Here is a 10954-nt window from a genome sequence, read left to right on the forward strand (position 1 = left end):
ATGTATATCAATATGGCACTGATATCAGTTAGAATGCAAACAAGGTTTTAAATGATGTGCCCCTTCATTTCAGCTGGAGAATCCGCTTTACACCATCTGCCTATCAGATGGTTAGGAACCAGGACTGCGTATTAATGCCACATGTTCGATTTTCTTTCCTCTTGTAATGGTTAGATTCATATTGCTAATAGCTGTGCATGAGCACTGTCGATGAAATTTGTGTGACGATGGAGTGATGAGATATTTATAAAGCTGCCTGTCTCACTGCATAATCAGCAGGAAGAATGCCAGACATAAACAACTTATCAATTTCAGAATATTAATGACAACTACCATTGACTTTAATCCACTGAATATTTTGGCCTTCATACTTTTTAACTGTTGAAATAAATATTTGTAAAGAATAAAAAAAAACAAGTGGCTGTTCGGTGTGATCCTTATTTCTTTCACTTCAGTTGCCTTTATAGGTGACTTCTGGTTATTTCGTATTTAAAGATAAAATCTCTGTAGTGTAGAAAAGTGTGCACCTCAGAAATTCCTTGGCTATTTGTTGTAAGAGTAAAGTGATATTAAATAATGTTTAGGTCAAAAGGCTTTCTCGAACAACCAATTTAAAAAAAATCCCAAGTATTTACCCACGTATATACTCATACCTGAACTTTAAAGTTTAGAATTTTAAAATATATTTATAGATACATAGCAGCTAATTAACCTCTTCTGCTTATGATATATTTGGCTGCCTTTGCTAGTGAGATAAGTGAGATGTCGGGCCCTGTGCTAGAGGGGAGGTTTTGTTGTGTGCCATACCACAGTATACCACAGTGCACCAGTGATTATAATGCAAGGGGCTCTAGTAAAGGGCTGGGGACTTTCCATACCACTTGCTTTGCTATATCGTGACAGTCAAGGGATAGGAAAAAGTAACAGTAAAGCATAAACTGTGCTGTAGGCTGGAATTTCTGTGAGAAATGGCATTAAGTGATAATTCTGAGGATTATTTCTTACTCATATTTCCCCCCCCTTACACTGGTGCTCATACGAGACACCCTTTGCAGATTCGTACAGTTTAAATTAATTGCTGTATAGCAAAGTAATCATTTCAATCACTTATGCGGTTGTATGAGAGAAGGAATGAAATTAGAGGTTTATTTTCTGCTTTTTTTAAATTATCACTTATTATCACAAACATTGTCTTGCGAAAATTGTAGTACAGAACTAAGCAATCTGTAGTTTAGTTTCCCAGTCCCTATCCAAAGGTTATGGCTTCCTCTAGAGAGAAGCATTACGGCCTACTTTGGAGAGAAGCACTGAAATATACTTTTTTGCAAATTTTGTAGCAAAAGCGAGTTTGTATTTTAGCCGTTCTGCGACCGGGTCATTACCCCAGTGAGATATAATATTTACAGGTGGGCTCACAAGCCCAATGTCCAGTGTCTGTTTAATATGGTATTTTTGGAAGCACTTAAAAACTGCTGGTTTGGAAGTGCAGTCACAGCCAAAAGTTTGAGGCCTACTGTTGTATTCCTTAGTTGTATCGTATTTGAATATCCCTCTGAAGGATTGTTCTTTAAAGATGCTAGTTTTAGCTTGTCAGTGATGTATATAAAAAAAGGAAGTATAGGTTATTGTATTGTTTAATGAGCACAGGATGCAAACCAAAGTTCAGAGGTGCACCATCCCTTTTTCTGTGGCCTAATTTAGGGACTGTAACCAAATTTGTATAATGTATAACTTCATATCCTTCCTCTAAGGTAAAAATATCATTGGAAGCAATCCATGTTATTGTCAATACCTTCTTAAGATCAAAACATGCACAATTTGTAATAGTAGAAGAAGCTAAAATAAAATTAAACCCTTGTATTTATCCACCTTCTGATTTGATTTTTGGCTTTTGGTACATCTTCTTCTACCTGAAATAGCAGTTTTCTAAATAATATTGATCTGCCTATGCAGAACATAATTATCACATACTTGGTAATTCTCATTGCACTTGGAGGTGTTAGAAGTTAGCCTGTGAGGAGGGTCGGAAGGCTGGAACTGTTTGCTGATCTTTATGTGATCGTGCAAAGAACTAAAGGAAAACAACCTTGAGTCAAGCCACAATATATTCAAAGGCACCTCATATGCCACCTCATTGTTTTCCCTGGGATGGCAGAGATTCCTGATGTCCGTTCACCTTCTGCCTTCTCCCTGATGGATTTTGCCTTCTGTCGCTCCCCATTGCTAGCCGAAAACATGGCAAGAGTGAACTCATTTTCCATTTTAAGGAGGCAAAGGAGACAACCAGAGGCTCTTGAAAGCAATGGTGGTAGCAATATTTATATCAGCAGCCTGGGATTATTTGCTTATTTGGTCTTCCCTGCTAAATTGCACTCTTCTTATGCTGGGCAGCAACCTGGGCCCACTAGAATAGTAAGCTGTGCAGTTAATTCCTCTTGAGATCCATAAGACACTTCACACCTCTCAGCATAGCTGAAAATCAGACAAGCAGGCACCTTTAAACTAATTACACTGAGTTTTTTTCAAGCCTTCTCCACGGTCAGAGCAAGAATCTTGATTCAAAATGACTTAGGGCCTGTTCTCTTCGTGTGGCATCACAGGCTGAGGGCTGAGATTGCGTAATTGCATAAAACTTACCTGGTTTAATGCCTTCTCTTTATTTTCTTACACTTAATTCTCTTTCATTTCCATCTCTGCCCCCTGGATCAGTTGTGTGGGGTAGGCAGCTCTTGTGAAGTTTGACACTGACATCTCTCCACTACCACTCAGGCTGGGGCAAAGGGGTCTGAGTGGGTAGCAGCACTGTTCGGGGACTGCAGAAAAATTATCCTGCCTCAGGGAAGAGGGCAAAAACTTACGACGTTGAGTAAAGACTGTATCTAATTTTGAGTTTTGAAGGCATTGCTGGACCATTTCTCTAATTGCTTTTGACAAAGAGAACTTGTCTTGTTTTTGTAGAACATTCTTGTAAATGGCTGGATGGCAGAAATTTGGTTTGGTAGGAAGAGCACTTGGATTGCCTGAAGATGGCTTTGGGATTGGGATTAAATGGGTTTAATAATTCCTCTTCTCATTGATAAATGCCTTAATGCCTTGAAGTTTTGGGGAAAGTAAAATAAGTATTTTCATAGGATCATTAAGGTTGGAAAAGACCTCTAAGATCATCGAGTCCAACCATCAACCCAAAACATCATTTTACCAATGATGTTCAGCATCACTAACCTTTTTCTAAAAACGCTTCCTAGAATGCCCACATGTCCTTGCTGTTATGTGTGAAATGAGAAATAAATGTCTGAGTTCTTTCATCTGTTATTCTTAAATAGAAGTTATAGACCTGGGTTTTTTCTGTTTTCTTTAGCATGGCAAACATTTGAGATCTAAAGGTTTGGGGTTTTTTTCTAAGTACAGTTATATACGTGTTCACCTATTCATAGCCAGACACTTAAGACACTATTTCGAAGCTAAGTTAGATTTCTGAAAGCATGTATTTGTATCTCCAGTTAGTTGTCATTGTGTTATGACTGCAGTTACTGGATACCAAATTAAGATTTAGGTGGACGTATAGAAGTAACTGTCTAAATAGAATGAGAAACGTTTTACTTGAAAGAGTTGACAAACTTCAAATCAAACAAGAGGAATAATACTCTGCAATGTTCTCTGTTCATTACGTAGCAAGCATAAAGGAAGAGTAACAGTCTTAGTCCCTACAATAATGAAGAATCATAGTATATTAAATTTTGTTCATACTTTTTTGCAGGCCTGACAGCAGCAGCTGCAGCGGCAGGAGCTGCCCCCAACGCCGCCATAGCAGAAGCAATGAAAGTGAAAAAAATTAAATTGGAAGCTATGTCCAACTATCATGCAAATAATAACCAGCATGGAGCAGACTCTGAAAATGGAGATCTGAATTCAAGTGTTGGTAAGTCTCAGACACAGCATTATTATATGTCCTTAATGCTCTGATATTTTATCAAAATGGTGATCCTTCTGGAGTCCTTGATTTGGTGTAAAAAGTTGCATATTTGTTTTCCTTTTCTTACTGTTTTTAGTTTTATTTTGTATCGGACCTTTACAGCAGCGTTCAGCGTTGTTGTTACTATTACAAAAACATTCTTTCCTTTGCAGGTTACTTTTGCAGACTCGAGTTAATATTTTTCATGAAAGAAAGTGGTTTGATTGCTTAGAGTTCATTTTTCAAAGTACAGGTGGGGTGACAGATGATGGTGTCAAAGTGAAATTTAACAATGTCTCCTGCTCAGTGTGCTGGGTATCGACTTTAGGTAATTCAGAACACAAGCTTGAAAGCAAAATATTTCATACTTTCATGTGTCCTGTGACAAAAGGAAAACATACATACACAATAAATTATTGCCATGCTCTGCAGTTCCTATCATATTTTATTTTAATAAACACATTCTTAAAATGTAGTTAACAGGTTTTTCCATTTCTTAAGCAGCCATCAGCAACTCTTGTTCTTTCTCAAAAAAGAATTGTTTCAGTATACTTTATTTATTTGTCTGGACGATTTGTTTTGCTAAAGCATACTTCAAAGCTAGAGTAACTTTTTGTTGTTGTTGATTAAATCTTTAATCATCTGTGTGTGTCTGCTCTAAAATGTTTTGTTATGCCATTTCATTGTATTGGCTCCTTTTATCATGTTGAGACAGTATTAACTCAGCAACAGAAATCCAATGACAAAGAGGTACGTTCAGAAGACTGCAGGCAAGATTGTTGTGTATTGGAAAAAAATGGCTTAAGATAGGAATTTTTTGTTTGTTTTTATTTTGGCTCTTGTTTAGTTTTGTTTATTTTTTAGTTTTTCATCTCCTAAATACATTTGAAATGAGTCCTAGAGAGTTATGTACTAGCCTTAACATAAATAAATATGTTTGTGAACAGCATTTCTGTACAGTTTGGTAGGCATCAGTAGGCTATTATTTAGAAATAATGTGAATTGCAGTTCAAAGAACCAGTTCACCTAGGCACACGCTATTTTAAACAACAACAATATGTATGCATTACTGCATAAGGAGAGAACCAGATTTTTGTTTTCGGTTTAAAGAAAGGCGTAAAAAAATGCCTCTGTGATGGCAAAGAAAATAGTCATAAATTAGTTGTGTAGGTACTCAGATACCAACACGTGCAGTCACTAGAATATTAGTGGAAAGATTGTCCTCTTGGAGAGGAGACAAGAGTGGGTAGAGAGCAGGTGTCTTTGAAATCTGGGAGGAGGAGATAGGTACAAATGAAGTGGAAGGGCCAGGTGGCCCCTAACATACTGGAAGAAAAGTGAAGTAATGAGAAAGAGAAAAAAATGTAAATACAAACTGGGAGGATAAACAGTCTGTACTAGAACTAGAAGCTAGTTTAGATTTGAATTTCAGACTTAGTTGAATGTATTATGTGAAATAAAATGTTCAAATATTGGATTATGGAACTGTTATTCTCCTTGGCAGTTCTAGTGACAAACCATTTGTACATCCATGGAAATGGAAAAATTAACAGGTAATCAACACCTAAACCATGTGAAGTATTTGTAGGAGAGTGGTCGGAGGGAATATCTGAATTTCCTCTGAATAAAAAAGAAAAAAAATCTATTTTGAAATAATTGTTTGAGGCATAAGTTGGATAACTAATCTCCTCTTACACAGCTTAATCATTTTCCCTGTTTAAGAAAATACATTCTAGCTGTTTTAGTAGGGCAAAGTTAGCGAAGCAAGATTATTTATTGTCATTGTCAAAATTTCCTCACAGCCCCTTAACTTCCTTGTTAACTTCAGTTAATTTCCCGATTTAACTGAATGAAGAATTGAGTTCATTTTGTTCAGAAAAAAATGGCTCTTCTGAGTAGAGTGAATAGCATTCCAGTTGTCTCCATTCCATGAGGAATGGTTCTGGAAATACAGTGTGCTTGTCTGTGCATCCAGTTTGAGCTACACTCTTCCTATGGAGGTTTACTCAAAAATAGTTTGCATTTCATTGTTTCTTTTATAGTGAGCCCTATCTAGTGTCCAGTGTCAGTTATGCCTACGGAATCAGAGAAGTGATTCCTACTACTACTAATGCCAGGGTATTATTAGGCTCATTAAGAGTTAAGTCTCTATTTATTAGTTGCATTTTTGAAAATTAGCATATTGTATTACCTTGACAAGAACTCATATTTCAAAGGTGTTGCTTTGTAGTAGATGTGTGCTTTTTCCCCCCCTGCATTTTTTTCAGATGTTTATTTATGTCTTTTCAAATAAATATTATCAAGTCCATATATCATTAATGTTTTAAAGTATGGCTTGTTAGGCATGAATTTGAAATATTACGTTACTGAATGTTGACAGGAAGAAGGAATAAAACAAAAGAGAATAACCTGATTTTGGTTTATATTTAAATTATGGTATGTGCCTGACCAAACTGAAAAGGAACAAACCAACTAACCAACCAGGCTAAAAGCTTAACTGATACATCTTAGCCCATATGTAACAGGCATTATGGTACATTAGTGTACATGGATTGAGCATACCGTGTTCTTAGGCTGTTCCAATGCCTATGTAAAAGAAGATAATAAAATATGGGCTCTTGTGTTGAATTGTCAGGTTTACTTCTGAATTGTCTTGCTTTTTGGTTTTAATCAGGTGCTTAATGTGAATTATAGAAGTCATTTTTGTAGATAAACATTGCATAATTATACAGAGCACTACACAAATTTATTAACTTGGTCCTTTGAAGCAGTGGCCAAAAGGTTAGTGAGTGAAGGGAGTTAAAAGAAGCCAATGATACTAATAAGTAATTATTTTATATCCCTCAGTTTTGTATGGTAACCTTGAGCTTGCATCCTCCCACCGGAATTATCATTTTAGAAGGGGGGAAAAAAAGGAAAAAAAAAAAGAAATTATAGAGGAATCAGAGAGAGGTATTAGCACACTGAGTAAAATATATGGCTGCAACGCCTTTCTCCCCCATCCACAATCAATTGGATTCTTTTAGTTTAATATTTACTTGCTAAGATGAGATGCTAGTCTGCATGGTGATAAACAGTCTGCTACTGGCATCTGAAGGTGACCTGTCAGTTCATATGGACAAATCTTCTGCTTACTGAAATGTACAAAATAAATCATTAAAGCAGGCAGGTGCTCATTCCCAGATTTAAATCACCATAGATTTATGATTTGAATTAATGCTTCATTTGGTCATAGAAATAGATGCTGAGACAAATGATATGCAGTGGTTGGGGCTTCCATACTGTAGCCATCCTAATATTGATTACTGAGATGTCTTTGCAATCTCTTGTTTATATCAAGTACTGTCTTGTGACAGCTTGGCTGATATGAGCTACATTGCAGATAAGAAGGAAAAATGTCCCGGGTTCTTTTTAGTGGCAATTCTACATACAACATGCAGGATAGATAAATTATTGGGTTTTTGTTTAAAAAATGAATTCCATATGGCAGCAAACGAAAAAAGATTATGCTGCCTGTTGTTTGGGTTTTTTTATGTAATTGCAGAATTAAAAGAAAGAGAGTGACAAGGTCAAACTTTAAATTTCATTGAAGAGGTTCTGCTCTTTGTCATATTAACATCTTAGGATGATATTAGGATCAGTTGTATATTTACCATCTAATACTCCAAAGTTATAAATAGGTACAGCAGCTCAATTATTTCCTTGCTGCTTAAGTACTTGCTGCCCTGCTATCATACTTCATTAACCTGCAGCAGCAAAAGATAGAAGCCTTTGAAAATAAATATGTTTAAAGCTATTTCTGTGAGCTAGGCTTTGCTATCTATAACTTGGTAGGAAGTGAAGAACAGTCCCTATACTTTTGCTTCCCGAACATTTTATATAATGAAAACACTATGCATACACTTTAGGGAATACTCAAAGGATTTGTAAAGACCTTTGCCACTTGCTAAAATCTGACTCATAAAACTTGTAAACAACTATCAACAATAGTAAATTACTTGCTTAGTAGGAAATGAGTTCATATCTATTCAAAATGTGATCTCAAAACAGATGTCCCAAGAAAATGTCATTGTTTAAACTACATTCATACAAAAAAAAAAAAAAAAAAAAAGCCATTATTTCTTTAAGGAAGTGAAGCAATCATGAAGACTTTGGTGTTCTCAGTTTCTAAACACAGTTAGGAAATACAAGGCAACATTTTACACTTGGCTAGCACGTTAATCCATAAACAACCACAAAATGTGTTGAAAATTAAGAGGTTTTCTTGGCATGTTAGGTTTCCTATTCATCCGCATTACCGTACAATATTTAAAATTATGAGACAAACACAAGGTTTCCTGTGATCTGTTGTTCAAAAGTAATGGTTGTTTGCATACTATTATTCTTTTTTATTCATCCAGAATCAGAGATAAAATGATTTAGGTGAAATTATTTTTCTCCAGTGACCTTGCCCAATAATAGAACAGTACAAAATGCAGTCATTTCCTTTTTCTAAACACACGTGTCTATTTTGAAGGAAAGAATTACTTTTATGGTTTCAGGAAAAAGTCTTGGAGACCTTGAAAAAGCAAATAAAAGGAAACAGAGAATGCAGGCCACTGAGCACAGCTCTGCAGTTGCACATCTGATTCTCTGCCTTGGCAATGTTAATGAACCTCAAATCCTCCCTATAATTAGATGAGGGAATTGCTTATATTTTCAAACAGATGATGCTGCTATAATGAAACGATTGACAGGGAACTTAAGAGTGTCTACAGTAGTCATTTGGTTTCCGGGTTTTGGTTTTTTTTTTTTCCTTTTTTTTTTTTGAAGTGTAAAAAGAAGATTGGCTGTAGATACAGGTCCTGGGAGAGGTAGTAATTTACACAGAATGCTATGACAGGTGTCTTTGTATAGCACGGAAATAAAATGGAAGAGAGAGGAATGATGGGCAGGTACGGCAATTTTTTGGGAGGGGGTGTCCTGTGCTTATTCTGCTTGGGTTCTTTAAAAGGGGCCGAGACTCAAGAGATGGATCCGGATTGAGTGCACAGCTGTAACTGCTGATGAGCTAATTGCTCCTTATCTCTCAGCCCCATTCATCTTCATTTTTTACCAATTACTGAGAATTATCTGTGTTCTCAGTTGGATATGAGAGTTAATCCTTTTTGGTTAAGCTGGCAGTACTGTGAGCAGATTCCAAATCATAGGGTGAAAAAGCCAGAGCAAGCTTGTTCTCAAACTCTCTCCAGTTCAATGACAGTATCACTAGTTCATAAGAATTTTTCTATTGTTTAACAGATTAAACACTGATTTTTTTTTACTTTAGTACTTTTATTAATATGTATTTTTCTCTTAGCGTAAACTGAATGAATATGTTCCTAGGTAGATGGATGTGCTCCCTTTCTAAAAATATTCACTTGCAAAAATGAAAATAAGATAAACAATAACTTCAGACCAGAAGGATTATTTGCAGTATTTCAGTATTTATTGTATGATACATAACACTTATTTTAACGACAAGACTGTGCATGTAACTTTGACATCATGGGACATAAGACAAATGCTTGCCAGTGACATGTATCTACTTTTGTAAACTTCTTTGAGATCTGTGGATGAAAAGTGTTGTCTAGGTGCTAGCAAAGGCATAATCATACAGCCTTAAGGACAAATGTGCGATGTTGAGCACATCGTATTTCAAGCTAAAGGAATGCTTTCATAAAACTGTGATTGGGAATGCACAGAATACCAGAGAAACAGATCATTTGGTTACAGTCAGGTCACTAAACTTTGTTTTGGAATTTTACTTGTCTTCATAATGGCATGGGAAAAAAACCCCTTGAATTTCATAGCTAAAATATGTTAGTCTATCAAGCGAGAATATAATTTCTCTGGATCTGCTTCCCTAGCTTTTAACTGTGATTGTTAAATTTGCTAAACAAGGCAACGAATTGGATGTTATGTTCTGAACACCAGTTAGTAAATTAAAGCAATTATTAGCAAAGGTTCAGCATTTCACATTGGACAGTCAGTTGTGTTCTGATGATGAGTCCCTCATCTAGATTAAATCCTCACCGTGGGATTCATTGGAACAAATGTAGGCATTTGCATCCAAGTTAGTCACCTTAGACTCAACAGACGGAAATAGGCAATTGTAGGGGTGATCCATCTCATCCTAAAGTAAATGGCAAAAGTAGGTCAGATAAATTGCACCTTAAAAGTGCTTAGTCATGCGACTACTGAGTTGTAGTTACGTAAAGAAAGTTAAATGACAGAATCTCACTCTCAGTGCATGCAATTAATATTTTCTGGAATAAGATTTGAATGCGTTAACAGGTCTTTTCCAAGACAGTGATACAGTAACGGCAAAATAGTGCCAGAGACACAGTGAAATGGAAAAGAAAAAAAATAAATCTACCCTTCAGAAACAGCAGGTGAGAAGTTTAGGTACTCACCCAGAAAACTATTTAAATATAAATATACTCTCAAGTTTGTTCTGACCGTATAGATATATCGCTTTTGGAAAGATACCTATGTGAGACATATTGAGAGAACAGGCTTCTAAAACTGCAGAAGCAAAAGCTTCCTGTGTGACATTTGTGCTCCAGGTCTGATATGAAGCTGTATCAAGCTCATGGAAAAATCTAAATGATTAAGTCTATCTTGTCAGAAAGATTTAAAAAAAATAAAAAAGGTTATTTATGTTGTTTGATCACATTTACTTTGTTTTCTGTTCCATGCAAGATAATCCTAATTGGATAAATAGTTGCATAATTTAATCTTCAATGTGATTTTTTTTCAAAATACATGCTTTATTGTTATGGCCATTTTCCTTTTTAGTAGTGCCTTGTATGAAAATAATGAAATTGTTAAGCTTTTATTCAGTTTTGTTCATTATTATTTGTTATCGGAAGTAAATAAACGTGGTACTGTGGATGTGCTATATTAAGAAATCTAAGCTTAATACCTTATTTTGCTAAGTAGTTATGATAGTCTATAGGATCATATTTCATAAATATTAAT

The 10954-nt window shown here is 35.6% G+C and overlaps 1 protein-coding gene across 1 annotated transcript in view; it reads left to right on the forward strand.

The window, feature by feature from the left end:
- The first annotated feature begins 2148 nt into the window (after window positions 1–2148).
- DACH1 (dachshund family transcription factor 1) overlaps window positions 2149–10954 on the forward strand; it is a 146639-nt gene continuing 137833 nt past the window's right edge. The window contains exons 1-2 of the mRNA XM_009323530.1: window positions 2149–2308; window positions 3758–3919. Coding sequence (XP_009321805.1) covers window positions 2149–2308; window positions 3758–3919 — 322 coding nt within the window. The remainder of the gene's footprint in view (window positions 2309–3757; window positions 3920–10954) is intronic.

This window comes from Pygoscelis adeliae, unplaced genomic scaffold, assembly GCF_000699105.1.
Source record: "Pygoscelis adeliae isolate BGI_AS28 unplaced genomic scaffold, ASM69910v1 Scaffold44, whole genome shotgun sequence".
Lineage (NCBI taxonomy): Eukaryota > Metazoa > Chordata > Aves > Sphenisciformes > Spheniscidae > Pygoscelis > Pygoscelis adeliae.